Source organism: Tachyglossus aculeatus, chromosome 19 (genome assembly GCF_015852505.1).
Source record: "Tachyglossus aculeatus isolate mTacAcu1 chromosome 19, mTacAcu1.pri, whole genome shotgun sequence".
NCBI lineage: Eukaryota > Metazoa > Chordata > Mammalia > Monotremata > Tachyglossidae > Tachyglossus > Tachyglossus aculeatus.
In genome coordinates this window covers 11,959,721-11,979,140 of record NC_052084.1, presented here as the reverse complement: position 1 = coordinate 11,979,140, position 19,420 = coordinate 11,959,721, and the positions used below count along the sequence as shown (strand labels likewise).

The 19,420-nt window shown below is 43.9% G+C and overlaps 1 protein-coding gene across 2 annotated transcripts in view; it reads right to left on the bottom strand.

The window, feature by feature from the left end:
* The window catches only part of PTPN14 (protein tyrosine phosphatase non-receptor type 14), a 92,612-nt gene that overhangs the window by 12,259 nt on the left and 60,933 nt on the right, over positions 1-19,420 (bottom strand). The window contains exons 11-17 of one of the 2 annotated variants that reach the window (XM_038760721.1): positions 17,868-17,946; positions 14,801-16,287; positions 12,683-12,829; positions 11,525-11,743; positions 7,854-7,982; positions 5,982-6,216; positions 2,253-2,416 (exon numbers count right to left, since the gene is read on the bottom strand). In XM_038760721.1, the coding sequence (XP_038616649.1) occupies positions 2,253-2,416; positions 5,982-6,216; positions 7,854-7,982; positions 11,525-11,743; positions 12,683-12,829; positions 14,801-16,287; positions 17,868-17,946 (2,460 nt within the window). Of the gene's footprint in view, positions 1-2,252; positions 2,417-5,981; positions 6,217-7,853; positions 7,983-11,524; positions 11,744-12,682; positions 12,830-14,800; positions 16,288-17,867; positions 17,947-19,420 lie in introns of those variants that run through there. The other variant, XM_038760722.1, reaches the window with a different exon arrangement.

Here is a 19,420-nt window from a genome sequence, read left to right as displayed (position 1 = left end):
CAATGCTTGGCCTATAGTAAGCACTTACTGCAATTAATATCATTACCATTAAGGAGTTAGGTACATTTAGAACTCAAATGTGTTAACAACACAAAACTAAAATTCAGGCTTGGATGGACTTCCATTGGCAAACCCTCCATTCAGGCTTTGGCACACATTATTTGCGTTCTACCAGTTAGTCAATTGTACTTATTCAGCGCTTGCTGTGTGCAGAGCACTATACTAGGTGCTTGAGAGAGTACACTGCAATAATAAACAGGTACATTCCCTGCCCACAACGAGCTACCAGGCCAGGGGTATCTGGCGAACTATAAACTCACATGTCACCAAACTATCAGGGTTATGATGGGTCTCAAAGGAGAATGGAGTGCCCTTTAATGTCCTGCAAAACCTACTTAACAATGCTCAAGGAAGAAAAAAAGGAAAGGGAGAAATAAACACCAGAGGCAAAAACTGAAGCTAAGAAGAAAAAATAAAAAAGAGCACGCCAAAGCACAATGTGAAGACAGAAGTACACAGAAATGTAACAAGATCAATGTTCTCCCTTTCCCAGCTCTGTAAGTTGCAGATGGACCAAGAGCATCAAACTTGGTGGTTTCATTCATTTTTTTCCACCTAATGGCTAATAATTACATTTCAGGTCAGTTAAACCTTATTTCTCTGCACTTGGGAGTCTACATGCTAGGGATATGAATCAAGGGTCCAAAGACTCAAGAAAGAAACCACAGAAGGGGGAAAGCGAAAGAGAGTTGACTGATAGAGAGAATGGAAATTTCTGCTTTTCAATTTCAACTCTGCCCAGGATTGCCAGGAAAGAAAGGAGTTCCTCCAGCCTACAATTCATGTTTTCCAAGAAACCTCTCCAGATTTGGCTTGAGACATGTTGACTGTGTTTTTAGCCTTCCATTTTTCATGACAACTTTTCTTCCTCAGGACTTAACCTTGCATTCATTTTTAGTCATGTGCTGAGGAGTTTCAGGAAATGGTCAGTATGTGGAATGAGATGTTCCACTTTTGAGTCTGCAATGTAGGGAGATACACAGTGTGGCAATAAGGTGGAATGCTAGGAAAAACCTGGGGAGTTGGTCAAACCCTAATGGTAGCAGAGATGGGGTAGCTCTTTTCAAGTGAAGCCAGGAATGATGACTCCTAAGGCAGGATCTAGAACCATGCCAAATACACCAAATAATCAGTGCAATAGAACTACCAGATTATCTTTCCTTGATTCAGGGTAGAAGGGACTGTTGATCACCCTGGGCTCTCCATCTCACCCTGACTGGCACCAGCCAGACAGGTTCAAACATGAAGGTTAAACTGTGTGTGTGTGTGTGTGTGTGTACATATGTATATATATACACACACACACACACATATAGATACACACACACACACACACACACATATATATGTGTATATATATAGATACCCACACACACACATATGTGTGTGTGGGTATCTATATATCTGTGTCTCTACTGGGGCAAATAATCCCATTTTATTCACCTCTGGAAATGTCACTTGTCTGCTGTGTGACTTTGGGCAAGTCACTTAATTTCTCTGTGCTTCAATTACCTCATTGGTAAAATGGGGATTGAGACTGTAAGCCCCATGTGAGACAAGGGACTGTGTCCAACACAATTTGTTTGTATCCATCCCAGCTCTTAGTACAGTGCCTGGCACATAGTAAGTGCTTAAAAATACCATAATTATTAATTACTATTATTATGATGACACATCAGGGCATTCACATTAACCTGACGTCCTGGTGTGTGCTTTAGGTTAATCATCCTCTAGACAGTAGACTACAGTCCCCTAGACTGTAAGCTCATTGTGGGCAGAGAATGTGTCTACTAACTGTACTCTCCTAAGTGCTCAGTATAGTGCTCCACACATAGTAAGCGCTCAGTAAATACCATTGATTGAACTGCAGTCTTCCGCACACTGGATTTTTGACCCGAGCTCCAGAAAGAGTCCCCAGCCAAACGAGAGAGGCTGAGAACTTAAAACAGACCCAAGCTTGAGGGAACCGAGCCATCCTCTTCATCAATCAACTCTGTTTCACTTTCCCTCTTTTGTGGTTTCTTTCTTGAGTCTTTGGACCCTTCATTCATTCATTCAATGGCATTTATTGAGAACTTACTGTATGCAGAGCACTGTACTAAGCGCTTGGAAAATACAATTCAGCAACACATCCCTAGCATGTAGACTCTCAAGTATAGACACCGCTCAGGATATGCAGGGTTTTTACTTACTTCATTGTGCTCCAAGCAGCAAATCATCAGCTCCGTGAGGATGACAACCCCCGTCCTCCCTACCCCTGCGCTGCAATGGACGACAATCGGTGGGTTGCGATTCTTCGTGCTGTCCAACATGCTGTTGGTATGGCGACGCACTGACTGTATCTCCTCCAAATAGGCTGCAAGACAAAATGCAAATCAGGCCACGAGGTCCTCCATGGCTTTGCATACAAGTTGAAAAATTCATGGAGAGTCAGTTTTCTTTTAAGTGACAATAATTTACGGTTCTTACAAGATCCTAATTATTTGGCTGGGCCCCACTGTGGACCAGGATCCAAAGGAGCAGCTGGGAGTCAATTACGAAATGGGAGAGTTTGAGCCTTTAAATTAAATAGTTCTTTTTTAAAAATTAAATTCTGTTTTCTCCTCTGCATATCCCTAAGTCCCCTAAGCAGATGATTCTAGACATTACTTACAGCAATTCCTGCTATTACCAGGCTGGGATCAGAACAGCAGCAAAGTCCCCTTGAAATTCCTGCCTATCAGAGCCAATTTCTGTGGAGGGTGTTGAGGGGGCATTATCCATCTGCCCCTTTCTTCCCTTCACTTGTAGAATGAGAGAGAATGTCAACTTGGTAAAACAAAAGGCACTCTTTATATGTGCCTCCAAATCCATCTAATAGTAATGTTTTTTTAAATGGTATTTGTTAAGCACTTACTATGTGCCAGCATTGTACTAAGTGCTGGGGTAGATACAAGCTAATCAAGTTGGACACAGTCCATGTCCCACAATGAGGCTCACAGTCTTAACCCTCATTTTACACACAAGGGTACTAAGGCACAGAAAAGTTAAGTGATTTGCCCAAGGTTACAGAACAGGCAAGTTGTGGAGCTGGAATTAGAACCCAAATCCTTCTGACTGCTAGGCCCATGCTCTATCCACTAGGCAATGATGAAATCATAAAATCGTGATACTGATGAAATCAACTGGGTCTTTGGATGGGCAAGTCAAAGTCAATGACTGAACAGGGAAGGGTGACCTGGTTTGGATGGTACTGAGCTCTCTGCTGGAAGCCTGGAAAATCAGTGAGCAGCTGGCTGCCTCAGATATTCCCAGGGAACTTCACCGCTCCTCTAATGTGCCTACGGTATACATCTCCACAGAAGGCTTCTGCGTCTTCCCCTGGTTGGTGGACCAGATGCCATTTCCTTCTGGCAACAATCTGTAGCAAGTGTTTGCCCCTGACATCCTTTAGTAACTTTTAGCAAGTATTTGCGCCTGATAACTTTTAGCAACCTATGCCCCTGACACTTTTGGAGAAATGTCATAGTGGATAGAAAACAGGCCTGGGAGTGAAATGGTCATGGGTTCTAATCCTGACTCTGCCACTTCTCTGTTGTGTAACCTTGGGCAAGTCACTTCACTTCTCTGAGCCTCAGCTTCCTCATCTGTAAAATGGGGATTGAGACTGTGAGCCCCACATGGGACAGGGACTGTATCCAACCCAATTTGCTTGTATCCATCCCAGTGCTTACTATAGTGCCTGGAACATAGTAAGCACTTAACAAATACCATACTTATTATTATCATTATTATCTAGCCCAAGAACTGAGGGACTAAGGGAGAGTGGAAACGCTGTAAAAGCATTCTGAACGCAATTTCTCGAAGGACTCACAAGAGTCCTGGGGATTTTGGGAGATTTGATGCTGACTGAATACCAAACTGCCATGCACCTGCCCAAAAGCCTGTGGAGAAGCCCTGATGCCAAGGTCCGAGATCCTGAGAGTGGTTTGCCTTGTTTTCCCTAAATTGGTCCATTTCTCCTGCCTTATTCAGATATGGTCAGTGTCTAGAACACAAATATTTCATGCAAAACATATGGCCCAAGTACTGACTGTGATCCAGAACAAAGACACAAATCCATTTCTGGCTGGAAATTCTGAGGTGTCCAAGATAAGCAGGTTAATTCACCCCGCCTTGGGGCATTTACTTTTATCATGGGTGGTTGTTCAAAAATGTTTGCAAAAAGAGTTAAATTCAGCCCAATGTTTTCAAAGTGTCTTAGACTGAAAGCTCTTTAGACTGAAAAGTTAATTCCTCAGCCCAGGGCTTTGCACAGGGAGCATTTAAATACTTGTGATGATGTTGAGTCTATCCAGAAAGGATCCTTCTCATTCTATTTATATTGTGACAGGGCCTTTTTATGGTATTTTTAAGCATTTATTAAGTGCCAAGCACTGTTCTAAGTGCTGGGGCAGAAACAAGTTAATCAAGTTGCACACAGCCCCTGTCCCACATAGGGCTCACAATCTAAATTGGAGGAAGGAGGATTTAATCCCCATTTTACAGATGGGGTTGTGGGCAGGGAACATGTCTACTGACTGTTATATTGTACTCTTCCAAGAGTTTAGTACAGTGGTCTGCACACAGTAAGCACTCAATAAATACAATGGATTAACTGAGGCACAGAGAAGTTAAATGACTTGCCCAAGGTCACATAGCAAACAAGTGGCGGGTGGTGAAGCCGGGGTTAGATACCAAGTCCTCTAACTCCTAGGTCCATGTTCTTTCCGCTGTCCACACTGCTTCGCATTGAAATTTTTTTTTCCCCAGGACAGGTAATCCCAAATCCTTTTACTTTCTAATTGCCAGATGAAGCAAAAGGCACAGTTTTGCCCCAAGATATATCTGTACTTGAATACTGCATGCAATTCTATCAATCAGTCATATTTATTGAGCACTGTTCGCAGAGCTCTTTACTAAGCGCTTGGGAGAGTACAATATAACAATGTAACAGACACATTCCATACCCTTAACAAGCTTATAGTTTAGAGGGGGAGGCGGATATTGATATAAATCAAGTATGGATATGTGCATAAGTGCTGTGGTGCTGGGAGGGTGGCTGAATAAAGGGAGCAAGTCAGGGCGATGCAGAAGCAGTTGAAGAAAAGGAAAAGAGGACTTAGTCAGAGAAGGTTTCTTGGAGATGTGCCTTCAATCAGACTTTGATGCAGGGGAGGGTAACTGTTTGTCAGATATGAAGAGGGAGGGCTTTCCAAGCCAGAGGGAGGACATGGGCGAAAGGTCAGTAGTAGATAGACAAGTCCCTTACCAGATCTTAGAAAAGGCATGATAGCCCTGAAAAAGGCAAAGATAAGATAATCAGGAGAGTGGAGCCACTTTTAAAGGAAGGTGGGCTACAAAACTAGAACTATACTATGGACAGCTCAAGGTTGAGTAAGGCCTGGATTGAAGTTTGTAAATTGATATATTGTGTGGGCAAGACAAGCCTGGAATTCCTATTTACTAAATCCCACAACCTCAGATTGCAAGGGTACCAACTGAAGCTTGTTGAGGAACAGAGACTGTGCCCAACCTGACTTGTACCTAACCCAGCACTTAGAAAAGTGTTTTGACACACAGTAAGCGCTTAACAAGAACCATAAAACGAACAAACTTGTCGACCCTTTCCGTTGCTCTCCCCTGGACCCAGTTTGCCATTTGGTTACACTGTGGGACCCCGGACTGGACTGATATTCTGACAAAGGCCTGTCTAGTGCTGGGGAAACAGGGAGCCGCTTCAGTTTCCTAAAGGCTATGCTCCATTTAGAATGCCCAGTATTGGTCCAGCTTTCTTAATAACAGCTCACTCACATTTAATTTTGTAAAATATTCTTCCTACTGCACCCCATTGTGTCTCCAATTGACCAAAAGCAACTCTGGAAGCCAAGCCAATCACTTACACAGAAAGCCTTGGACCTCTTCTGGACAACCGTGGTCTGGCCAATCAGTATATTGCAAGTGCCACACTGTCCTCTCTTGACCAGACAAAAGATGCTTGACCTTCAGACCTGTGGTAGCATAGCAACCAGAATCAGTGCGGAACTTTGTGGTCACCTTGAACTTCCCGTAGGTGGCTGAGCTGTGCTTGGAGCCCAGTTTGGGCCAGTATCGATGGCTCTTAGTCCTTCCTCCCTCCTGAATCACAAAATGCAAAATGCAAAGGGTTAATGGCAGCTCTCCACATCAGGGTACAAACCAGATTCTCACAAAAGAACACTAAGAACTGCTTCAAAGTCACTGACTGAGCAACTCTGTTCTGGGTCCAGTAGAATGTGAGTGATATATATATATATAGGGGCAGGCAGGCATTAGGGGTAAGCAATAGCTGTTTCTTCCTAACAGTAACTGTTAAATGATGTACAATTAATTTAATTCAAACAATAAGTGTTAAGCAGTAATTAGTCATGGTAATAACTGGAGTAACAATAAGGGAAGTTGAAACTTTATAGACCTGAATTCTCTAGTTCTACAGAGAGTGAAGTCCATTGCATTTCTATCTTTGAGAATCCCTCACATAAAGCCTGATTCAACAGTCCCTCCCAACAGCTCCTACAGGTCTGCTGGGTAACACAAACAGACTCCCATGGACCATAGTGTAGATGGGAACACGATGGGATATGAGAGGGAGAAGAGTAAGATATGCACAGTGCGCTTGTGGTTTTACAACCTGCTTCTGCAGAAACGTGTATATAAATCAGATGTTGCTTTCCAGAGGCAGCAGGCCTCGTCCCTCTGCTGACCTGGTCTCTTTTCCAAACAGGTGACCACACAGAGACCCTGGGTTCCACGGGACGAGACAGTGTATAACCCAAGTCCCACCTACTGTAATTTTTGTCCACTCCTTGCCCTGTGACTTAGAGCACGGGGCCCAGGATGAGGGGTGAACAAAAATTGCAACAGGAGAGATTTGGGTTAGTCGTTAAAAGAACTTCCAAATTGTAAGGTGGTTGAAATACCAAAATCCCCTAAAGAGGGGTTAGACTACAGACTACAGGCTCTGAACTGCCAAAGATTGGAGCAGGAGTTATCCACCCAATTCTCTTCATGGCTTTCTTATGTAAGCAGTGAAGAATATCATAATCCAGTCATAACTATATACCAAAGACAACAAAGATGTCCAGCTGCTCATATCAGGGCAAATCCAATGCAAGGGGAAGGGAGAGGTGAGAACGGGAGTGAGGGGAAATTGAGAAAAATGATCAGAGGAGAATCCATGGCTCTTCCTCTTTCCAGAGAAAGTAGTGCTCAGAGTTGGCTGTTGGATAAACTGTTGCCAAATGCCAGGATTTAGAGCCCCGTGCATAGTTCTCCAGTTACAAAAGAAATAACTTGCTTGCTTTGGCAAATGAACAAAAAGAGTTTCTCTCTTCCCCAAAGGATGGAGACCTACGTGAACAACTGCTTCTGCTCTCTTTTCAACTGATAAGATGGACGGTATTTGAAGCAGCCAGGCTCGGGGTTGGGAATACATGTCAGTGTAACCAGAGCAGTTTGGGGGTTTTCAGACTCCAGTAGAGAGAGTGTGGCTTTGTTTGGCACACAAAAGTTATCTGACAGAACTGAAGTTTGTTATTATTGTGTTTCAGTCCATGGCCATCTGAGGAATGGAGTGGGAGAAAGAAGGGTGAGAAAATTGAAGAGTAGCTTATCTCAACACAGAGGGAACAGGAGAAAACAAGTGGATGCTAAAGAGAAAGGAATTTATGGGCAGAGGGAGAGGGAAGGGACCGAGAGGTTCCTAAATAGAACCTCTTTGCCTCTGCTTCACTTACCTCCTCAGCTGTGACCATAGCAATCAAGTTCACTCCCTGTTCCCACACCATTTGCCAGAAATCATGGCATGTGTGAGGCAGCGGCCCTTGGGTGGCTATGTAATGCCATTCTTCCCCACCAACAGCCACCTGGGGGTCAGGAAAAAGAAAGCGTCATTAGCAATAAGTACATGGACTCGACCATATCTGCTATTACTTGGGGTGGAGAGAAATCTGTTCCTCCAGAGTCCATGTGGTGTCCCCAGAATTGGAGGAGCTGTGTTACTCAGTTATGCAGTAGCTTGGCCCAATGGATACAGCATGGGCCTGGGAGACAGAATGCCCTGAGTTCTAATCCTGGCTCTGCTACTTGCCTGCTGTGTGGCCTTGGACAAGTGACTTCAGTTATCCATGCCTCAACTGACTCATCTGTAAAATGGGGATTAAGATTATAAACCCCATGTAGGGCAAGGACTATATCAATCAGTCAATCATATTTATTGAGTACTTACTGTGTGCAGAGCACTATATTAAGTGCTTGGGAGAGTAGACAACAAGTAACAAGAGTAACAAGTTGGTAGATACATTCCCTGCCCACGATGAGCTTACCTCAATGCTTAGTACAGTGCCTGTCACATAGTAAGCATTTAACAAATATCATTAAAAAGAAAAAAAATACAGGAAATTATTTCCAACCACTTCTCTTAAAGTATGCTTAGTTGCCCTATCTGTAAATAGAGTTCTTCAAAGTTTTAGTTGTTCTAATACATTCACAAAAATCCCTTCAATGTCATGAAACCTCAAACCCCACAAATTCTTTACTTTTTAACTTTTACTTTGATAGCAAATCACTAACCAAATGGAAGTTGGCTTCTATCATTGTCTTCAATAAAAAGGGTATCTTTAGCATCTGTTGATGGCAGGGATGTGAATTTCAAATGAACATATTTACCACGGAAGTGCTGGCCAGTTTTCCACCAATGAATTTAAAGCTAAGGCCCCAGAATTTATCAATAACCTTGAAACGATTCTGTGTCCCTCAACACTGATTTACTTACAGATAAAAGTCTGTGTATACTTATATTGGGGTTATTTTAACTCACAATCAATCTAATCATATTTATTAAGTTCATACTGTGAGCAGAGCACTGTAAACTACACTATCCAATTTAAATATCTGTACAGTCAAAGGACATATGGACTTACCATTTTCAAAACTACCCCACCTGCCTCAATCAGTGATATATGCTGAGAGATTAGTCTGTGGCTCACATAGATTTACTAGACAAGATCCCTATCAAGGAACTGACAGTCTACCAGGGGAGACAGGCACTAAAATAAATTTCAGGTAGGGGGGAAACCATGGAATATAAAAATATATACATAAATGCAACAAGGGGATGTGAATATCCAAGTCTTCAGCGATGCAGAAGCCGAAGAGGCAGTTGGGGGTGAAATGGGTTGGGAGATGAGAGATTAAACAATATTCTCTGTATTAAATAACCTGGTTCTAAAAACTAAACTACCCCAGTTATTATCACATTCTTGGATTGGGTTTAGGTCAATTCTGGTTGGCAGAGAGTTTTGACAATCTACCTTGGCAAGAGATAAAATATATACCCTGAGATTCTGCAAGGATAAGGGCTTGGTTTATCTACACACTTGTGATCGAAACATTAGGCTCTTTGGCACCCTATGCCACGGAGTTGAAAATATTCCCAGAGGAAAATATTGCCCAGCATTTTATACAACACTGCTCTACACTGATGGAAGGTTATTAAAAATTTATACACACACACAAACACACAACACACAGCCATGGTAGATTTCCCAGATGTGGGTTGTACCTTCTGAGCAAAGGAACATCTGTTTGGCATCTGCTCACGGACAATTGGAGCACAAAAAAACCAAATGCTGGCAAGATCCAGAGCCATATTCTGAGGCATGAGTACATGTTCTTGCTGGCTGTACAGATGGATTAGTTGTCCATGTCCAGCACTGATGGACAAATTGAAAAGTGACCCCCAAAATGGACTGGGCTATGGTCTTTTGGTAACACTATTCCCTGGTTATGATTTGAAAAGACTGGGTTTTTTTCATTTTTTGTTTTTCTTTTCAAGTGAGCAGATGGAAAATGGTGGATTAGATTCTAGCAAAAGAAAAAAAAAAACTTACCAAAATGTAACTCATGCAATTTCCACCAGCTACCCTGTCAAGAGGGTGGGTTTCACCTCTGATCTGCTCTCTTGTTTAAAAATGGTTTAAAATCATCAGGTGAATATCCTAAGGCGAGTCAAGGAGATTTATTTTCCTTGATCTCCTTAGAACGTTTTATTTATGTGCCTAAATAAACAACCCAATCAGCGGGTGTTGGGTTTTCTGCCTCTCTGACGTTCTTTCAACAATATTTTCTGGCACCAAGAAAATGCCAGAAGCTATCATCAGATATGAAACTCTACATCCAGTCACAGTAGAGTCTTGATGTTCCATAAATAAACTGGTTATACCTGGGATATCAGTTAGGTGCTTGAAGCCTTGGAAGCTGAAATAAGCATACAAATAATTCATCATCATCATCATTATAATCATAAATAGCACTAATCAACTGTTGTGGGCAGGGACCATGTCTACAGACTCTGTTAAATTGTTATATTGTACTCTACCACGCATTTAGTACAGTGCTCTGCACATAGTAAGCACTCAATAAATACGATTGATTGATTGTCTTCTATTCTAAGTGCTGGGCGAGTATAGAAGAGTTAGAAGACATAATCTGTGACCACAAGGAGTTTACACTTTAGACAAGAATAGGCTAGAGAGCTGCTGCTCTCTGGATTAAGGATCATTTGTGTAATACACTTAATTCTGTCATAACACGTGTTTTCACTATAATGTTTTGGCTAAAATGCTGTTAGGCAGGTAGGGAACATTCTTCTGACAACTTCAGCTTGTTTACATAAAGCACAACAAAGTGTCAAACAATACAGTTTGTTCACACGCACATATAGTATACAATACAAGATTTTCTTAGTGCAGGGTTTTCCAAGAACACAAGCCTGGGATGAACTATGTGAACAGCTGCTGTGTGTGTATTTTTTAAAAATTTCCTCAAGGGTAGCCTCTTGCTGGGGTTGTGGGGGGCCGGGGGGGATCACCTAGAATTTAGCACGCTGTTAAATTAACCCAATTTTTAGAAATGTTCAAGAATGAATTGAGAACATACGCGGTTACCATGATCATTAACAAATGAACTCCCTGTTACCAAATGGAAAATAGATTTCTGTCTCCAAAATCGCTAAATCCAGGGAAACAAAAGTGACATTGGTCATCTGTGATTCTACAGCATCACGCATCCCATAATTATCAGGAGGAAGTGATTACTGCACTTCAGATGTAAACACCTGAAAATACTCCTGTGTGGTAAACCAAACACAAACTTTAAGTAACTTGGAGGAAAAAAGCACCACAGATTCCGGTTCTAATTTCAGGCTGAGTCTGTTAGACTTCACTTCCTCCCTATTATAACAGATGCCCATAGGTGTTTCCTGTTCTACAAAGAAAACTGCAGGAATGCTGAAATAAAACCATGAGCTTTGGAAAACTTCCGCACTCAAACTGCAATTCCTCAAGGTTCCTGCAATTGAACATCCAGGCCTCCTCTTTCCCCCAACTTCTCCTTGGCCCACCGTTACCTTTATGTGGGAGGCATTGATGTAGCCGGTGTTATTTTCTTTGGTTGGGACCAGTTCCACCCGGTTCTCCTCATAGGGGACCACTTCCCGGATTCGACTGCGCTCCGTATTCTCAGGGAGAGCTGCAGTGGTGAAGACACCGTCTGGCTTCTTCTTTGGAATCTGCTCATATTCGGTGAACACCATGCCCTCTTCCAGCTTCTTCTTTAAGGACTTAAACTGAAAGGGAAAATGAGTCTTGATTCATCCTTTATTTCATTAAATCATCCTGAAAGCAGCGAATAAAGCACTAAATGACAAGCAAAGGTTTTGAACTCGTGTTGGGTCTTTGGTAACTCATCTACCCGCACTATATTCTTCCCAACAGAAATGACCGCACCAGCCCCTTTAAGAAGAGAAAGCCAGTTATCATTTCTATTTGAGATAGATACTTGTTTAACTGAGACCGCAGAAAACTAGGAATACAAAAACTGTCCCAGTTTTGTTTGGTTCATCTGATCTTTTTGAGTTCTCTGAGTTTTTTAATATTTTTCGACATTGTACTGATAGAAACCTTCCCTACCTTCTCATCTGGGTTGATTACTAAGAGCCATATAAGTGGTGGAGAAACAGAAGCATAAATGAGAAACAGTAATTATTATTATTATGGCATTTATTAAGTACTTTCTATGTGCTAAGTGCTAGGATATGAGATTATAAAATCATACACAGTCCCTGACTTACAGTATATAGGACTTGTAGGATTTATTATATAATACGGCATAAAATCTATTTTGTCCCCATTTTACAGATGAGGAAACAGAAAGGGTAAGTGACTTGCCCCCGTCATGAAGTAGGCCAGTGGCAGAGCTGGGACTTAAACCCAGGTCTACTGATTCCCATTCCTGTGCTCTCTCTACTAGGCCATGTTACCACCCTGTTGATCCCTTCTTGACCACAGAGGGAATCCCTAAGGGATGGACTGATAATTTAATTCTCTGAGCTGATAATCAGGGGTTGGCCCTCCTAAACCGCTTCTGTTAAAGGAAACGAAAGGGTTGAACTGGCCAAGTCCTGCCCATTCAGATCCAGACTGAAGAGGAAAGGGGTGTAAAATCCTAATATGCCAAGAATGAACCCAGGAAGGAAGAGAGAAATTAATTAACCTTTAACTCTTACCCTCTCGTCCATGGGTATGTGGGTCACATCATCAACGTGGCTAATTTCGGGCCCTGAGATCCGGGCCACTGAGAGGCCGTTCAAAGCTGCCAGCATCAGTGGCCTCTTCTGGCCTTCCAGCCCTGCCATCTTCTGCTTCTCTAGATTCTTTGGCAAGAAAAGACATGTTCTCATCTTCAGGTGATTATTTATAATACCAGGAAAATGCTGGAATGCTTTCTAATCTCCCCAAATCTGCAGCTCCTTAGCCAAGGAATGCAGATGATCACCATTAGTAGAGTAAATTCAAATACAACCTTCCTATTCTTCCTACTGGCCAAGGGGCCTGTTCCAACTTGCATGCTGTGTTTTTAATTTCAAGAAATGCTCTGAAAGCAAAGCCTGCTCCACCAAGCAATGCACAAATCAGAACCGAGAGCTGGAGTGGTTGAGGAATGGAAGAGGATCAGTAGTGCCCAGTGGATCAGAGATGGCTGTTAGAGCAGGGGTCCTGGGCAACTGATCATGGTTTTGGTGACAATCTCCCAGCTGGCCAGTACAAAACAAAATGTGAATTACTACAGGAAGCAATCTTTTCCCACACTTCTTCAGCTAGGCCAAAGTGAGACTCGGGATGCAGGTCCCAAACTTTTTATCAGTTTCTGATTCAGGGGCACTATGGAAATTATTTAGCTGAAATAGGGAACCCCAGTCACCAAAGATGTCAACTTTCTCTATTTCAACCATAACCCAGTAGAAACTGTAGAATGGAAGGGGTTTTGGGTCATTGTTCTTTCCCCCCCTCTAATGTCCCAGGATGTAATAAAGGCCAAAATTTCTGAAGCTTTTGTAGCAGTGATCAAACCCTTGGGGTAATAAGGTCCTGAGGCTTTAAGGGTGAAAGGAGGGGAAAAGGAGGGGAAAAGGAGAAAGGAGGGGAAAAATGTTTCCCAAATCAAGTTTATCGTGAGGGTTGAATGTCTGAATCAGGGATCAGATTCACTATACCTCCTCCCTTCCTGCTCACTCAGGATACCTCCAAACCAAAACAAGCAAAGAAGTGGCAGAAACCATGCAAACAACCATGGAGTCAATTTGAAAAGTAGTTGTCACTTAGGGCTTCTGCAAATCCTAAGCAACTCAGCCCCACAAGCCTGGTGAATTGAAAGCAAAGTCCCTCTGGATTAAGTACAATAAAAATGTTTTCGCAATGGGACTAAAATTTCAGAACACTGAACAATAATATGGATTTTGATATTTTCAGAGTAATAAGTAGGACATGACAATTTTTATCTCTGCCCAGTAATTGATCTACTCAGTGGTCCTTAAACACCATTATCATTATTATTATTATTATTAAATGAGCCTCTCCACTGGACTGAGAACTTCTGGTGCCTAAGCACCACCTCGGCTTAGGATGATATCAAGGACCTTGTCTAACTAATCATGGATTTAAACTACTTATCCCTTTACAAAAGGTTAATGGTATGAGAATAGATTGAACTGCTAAAACGAACTACTTCTTCACACTTTGACGACTGTAAAGTTCAGGTTTACCCATTCAATTGCTATGGTTTTTGTTGGTTAGGTCTGGCATTACTAGTAGTACAAGTGGTGAGTTTATTGAAAATGGGGCCAAAACACACTGTGGTCCTAGATAAGCTTGTATTACCATCTAGTTAAAATAAACCTCATCTGCTGCCTCAGAAAAATATAATGAAAACAAACCCTTTATGGTCCTCCCAGAGAAGTATAAGGTTAGGCTAACACAAGCAGTGAATCAATATCGGATGCTCCCTAGCAGTTTGAGCCCAACCACACTTTGCTTTCACAGATACAGTCATAATATTTAGTACAAATAAGTCAACAGGGGAAGGAAGGGATGGGATTCAACAACGTCTGAAGGTACTAGAAAACTTGCAAATTGCAAAATGCTACTTGGCTTATTTTCAACAGAATTTTTTTTTCCCCACTTGGAAAAGCACTTTCTGAATACACCTTTGGGCTTATCTCTGTGTCTGAAAGAAATTCTGTCCCGGGTTGTGAATTCTGAAATGGGGTAAATGGGGAGAGGAGAAGAAAGGAGCCTGAGGAAAATCAGCACGGTTCACTCACTATACCTAAGGAAATACTACTTACTCTAATCATCATTTCTCTTTCAATAATGCTGTCTTCTAAGGAAAACATCTCTGACACCGGCCTCTCCTTCGCAGGTTCTTTCTTGACCCTCTCCTTCACACTCGTAAGATCAGGCTCTGAGATGGATGGCCCTAGAGAAGAGCCATTCACTGCCAGCTGATCTGTACGGGCCATGCTGACGGCCTTGGTGGGCCCTGGCCTCATGGCCCTGGCCCTCGCGACGGCCATGGAAATGCAGACTTGGTCCTGCCTGAGCGCCCCATTGCTAACGCTCTTCCTTGGCCCAGGATACTCCGGAGGAGGCCTTTTGGGAATCCGGGCCAAGGCAGCTTGTAACTGGGCGCTGTATTCCAGGCTCTCATGGAGGGCTGGTATCTGGGGCACAGATCCTGGCACCTCTTCTTCCTCCTCGCTCTCACTGCTATGGATCAGCATTGTGGCATCCGAGAAGGTCTTCTTGTGGTGGTAGGTCGGGAGCTGTTGTTGGATGTCCCGGCCCATCTGCATGCCTTCCGCCTCCTGCTGCGGCTGCTCGCGCAGGGTATTGCGGCGGGGCAGGGGGGCATTGAGAGTCTTCAGGGCCATGGCTTCTATCCCGCGCACCATGTTACTGATCACTTCCAGGCTATGGTGCTTGTTCGCAGCCGTGTGGTGTTTGGCCGCCATTAAGGGCTCGCTGACCTCCTGAAGAGACTGGTGAACCACAGGGGAGCTGTCTTCTTGGAAAGTCTTTACCGACAGCTGGACCTTCCTGGTGACCAGGTCGGGGCTGCTGCCGCTGACGTACTTGTGGCGGTGGCTGGCCAGGTCTGGCGTGCTGGTGGCCGGGCGTGGGTAGGGCGGTGGCGGCCTGGAGAGATAGTTCTTGAGCATGTGGGCTGTGCTGTAGCCTTGGTGATTCTGCAGCTGCATGTTGGCCAGCTCTGGGGTGCTCACCGTGTGGGATATGGCGCTGGACGCCGTCTTGTTCTGCACAGTGTGGTTTGGGGTCGGTGGGTCACAGGGAGCTACGGGCTTGTTATACCCGATCTGCAGTCCGTAAGGAACCACGTAGGGGTGCCTCTCCCGCATTTCCGGTTGGCTGTACACTAAATCTTCTGGTTGCTTGTAGGCATGCGTGTTCCCGATGTTGAGGTTCCTCAAAGACTGACTCTGGCTCTCCGTGGGCATCACGCCCCTCTTCATCTGCCTCATGACCGTTTCATAATCCGGTGTGGGCCGGTAGGATGGGACGATGATTGCGCTGTGTCGATGGCTGGGGATGTAGTCAGCTCTCATGATGTCACTCCCCGGGATGCTGAGGTTGGAGGACACCGGGGAAGCCTGAATGAAATTCTGGGAGCAGTTGAGAGAGTTCATGCTGTGGGCGCTGCAGACACTACCGTTGGTCACAGTCCCATTTAAGTAATTCAAGTCCATCGCACACCTATCCAGGCTGGTCTGAGACCGGCCGTAAAATGCTTCCTCATTCCCGTGGAAAATGCTGTCTGCAATGAAAGTTGAACGAAAGCCCGGGAGCCACCAGATTAATAAATATTTTCTGTTTACAAATGTGGAAGACTTTTTTTAATAAGAACAAGCTCTCCAAAAGGAAAATTGTATCTTCCCTGGTGCTGGTTAAACCAACACATATTAAACATAAGCTCTCAAGTGTTCTGTAAGCCTGAAGGAAGACACCCAAATTCAGGATTCAACACAGTCACCTAGTAAGACTTCAAAGATTATTTTTACATTTTATTTTCTGGGCTACCCTGGCGGAGATCTGCCCACTTGTTCCTGAGCTTATTGCGAGACCGTATTTTTCAGTCTTCTCCTTTCCTCTACTGGAAAGAGTACGGGCTGGTAGTCAGAGAACCTGGGTTCTAATTCTGGCTCCACCACGAACCTGCTGTGTGGGCCTTGGGCAAGTCACTTAACTTGTCTGTGCCTCAGTTCCCTCATCTGCAAAATGGGGATTCAAAACCTGTTCTCCCTACTATTTAGTCTGTGAACCCCCATGTGAGAGCTGATTATCTTGCATCTACTCCAGTGCTTAGTACAATGCTTGGCAAATAGTAAGCGCTTAACAAATACCACAATTATTACTATCATGATTCCCTTTTATCTCAGCCCTCCTCATCTTGCTTCCCACTCCCCTATGATTCAAAGCTCTCTCATCGAGGTCCTCAGTAACAAAGCGTGATTTAAAGAACACTCCCAAGATCATCTCTGCACCTCATGGCCTATGTTCTAACCAAGAGTCCAAAGCGGTGCCCAGGAGTCGACTTGGGAACCACACGGTGGTATAAGTACTAGACTCCCCCTCCCATCCCCCCTCCCTGACTCAGCACAGAACAAATCAATCAATCAATCAATCGTATTTATTGAGCGCTTACTGTGTGCAGAGCACTGTACTAAGCGCTTGGGAAGTACAAGTTGGCAACATATAGAGACAGTCCCTACCCAACAGTGGGCTCACAGTCTAAAAGGGGGAGACAGAGAACAAAACCAAACATACTAACAAAATAAAATAAATAGAAGAGATATGTATAAGTAAAATAAATAAATAAATAAATAGAGTAATAAATATGTACAAACATATATACATATATACAGGTGCTGTGGGGAAGGGAAGGAGGTAAGATGGGGGGATGGAGAGGGGGACGAGGGGAAGAGGAAGGAAGGGGCTCAGTCCAGGAAGGCCTCCTGGAGGAGGTGAGCTCTCAGTAGGGCCTTGAAGGGAGGAAGAGAGCGTGCTTGGCAGATGGGCAGAGGGAGGGCATTCCAGGCCCGGGGGATGACGTGGGCTGGGGGTCGACGGCGGGACAGGCGAGAACGAGGCCCGGTGAGGAGATTAGCGGCAGAGGAGCGGAGGGTGCGGGCTGGGCTGGAGAAGGACAGAAGGGAGGTGAGGTAGGAGGGGTCGAGGTGATGGACAGCCTTGAAGCCCAGGGTGAGGAGTTTCTGCCTGATGCGCAGATTGATTGGTAGCCACTGGAGATTTTCAGCTTGATAACTCACGACTGACAGGGGTAGGATTTGCCCACCCTCTTCGCTTTCTCAGATAGGAAACATATGCCTCAGATACCTTGTGAGGTGTGAGTTTCTGAGTAGTGTTCTCCACACTGGACATGCATAGGAGGCATTATATATGGCTGCTGCCGGGGCTAAAAGAAAGCAAAAACAACAACAATGTATCTCATCAAAAGACCAAAGTTCAAGTTCGCCAAGTCAGAAAATGCAATTGACTTTTAACTTTTTAGGGGTTGTGGGTTTTATCAGGCCTTTTTTTGTTGCAGGGCTTCTCTCTTCTGAACACATCACAACCCATTTGCCCCTTTATTTCACTTCTCACCAGTGGGTGGGGAAAGGGGCATAAGTGAATAATGGTGATTATTGCTCACCTGCCTGGGAACAGACTAAAGGTTGGTTTTGGATTACCTCTGCACTTGATCATCCATCCCACTTGTGCATCGAGTGTGTCTATGACACCTCTGCTCATCCTTAAAATGTGCTACTGACTAGATTTTGGGCTGCTACTCCAAGAATCTTCTTTTGGAATCCAACCTCTCATTCTTCTTAACTAGGTTGACTAGATTCCAATTCAACACACTCAGAGGCTGGGCCATTGCCTGGGCACGTTCTACTGTCTGGAGGATATTTACCTATTTGTTAATTACAGGCCTCTAGAAACAAAGAGTGCAGGTCTCCAGGCTCGGAGGATTTTAGGAAGATTTGGCTTCCTGAGAACTTTCTGCCCGTCCCCCTCAACTACACCCCACCTTTACTCTGAAGAAGCCAGAGGGTATAGCTATTATCCTGAATATCCATGGTGAAGGGGCCAGGAAGATTTGGGATAGTGGAAAAATCACTCATAATCCCTCCATTCCATTTTTAGCTGAGAGTTTCAATCTCTACTCTCACCAAACATTTCAGCAGATCAGCCAGTAAAGAACCAAATTAAGTGACTGGAGCGTCATCCTTTTTTCTTCTTTTCTTCAACCTCTGATGGGGATACCAGGGAGAGGTGACAGTGGCAGAAAGAGAAGCAGGAAGGACATCCAGGAGTCTAGAAGATCCCAAACTTGGATAGTCTCCTGTTCTGATTTAGAGTTGAAGGTAATGAGAAATATGTTGGCTTGCTTATTCAAAGATAACAATTGGGCACAAGGGGAGAAGATGAAACGGGGGTGGTACTTGCTGGTCTTGGATTCTCTCTTTCCAAGCAACTATCTAGTTGATGAAATGTTTACAAGCCAATTAGCATTACAAAACGGAAAGCACCATTCACCTTTCCTGTGAGCTTCCATTATCCAAATCAAATATGCTCAAAACCTAAAATCAGATCTAGAGATAGGGTCACCTTCCCACCTCCCATGAAGTTTTACTGGCCCTTCTGGGAAATGATCTCACTCATTCAAACACACAGTCACTAACATAGGGAAACAGACATATAGAATGTGAGGCAAGAGGAATAGGCATCCTAATTAGAGTAGAAGACACCACTGATGGTGGAGTTCACCCACAGGTGTGTATGTGGCTGAAAAGGTTAATTCACAAATCCACGGTCTTGGCCACAGTGGGCACACAAAAAGGTTTTCCCTTATATCTAGATTCTAAGCTCGCTGTGGGCAGGGAATG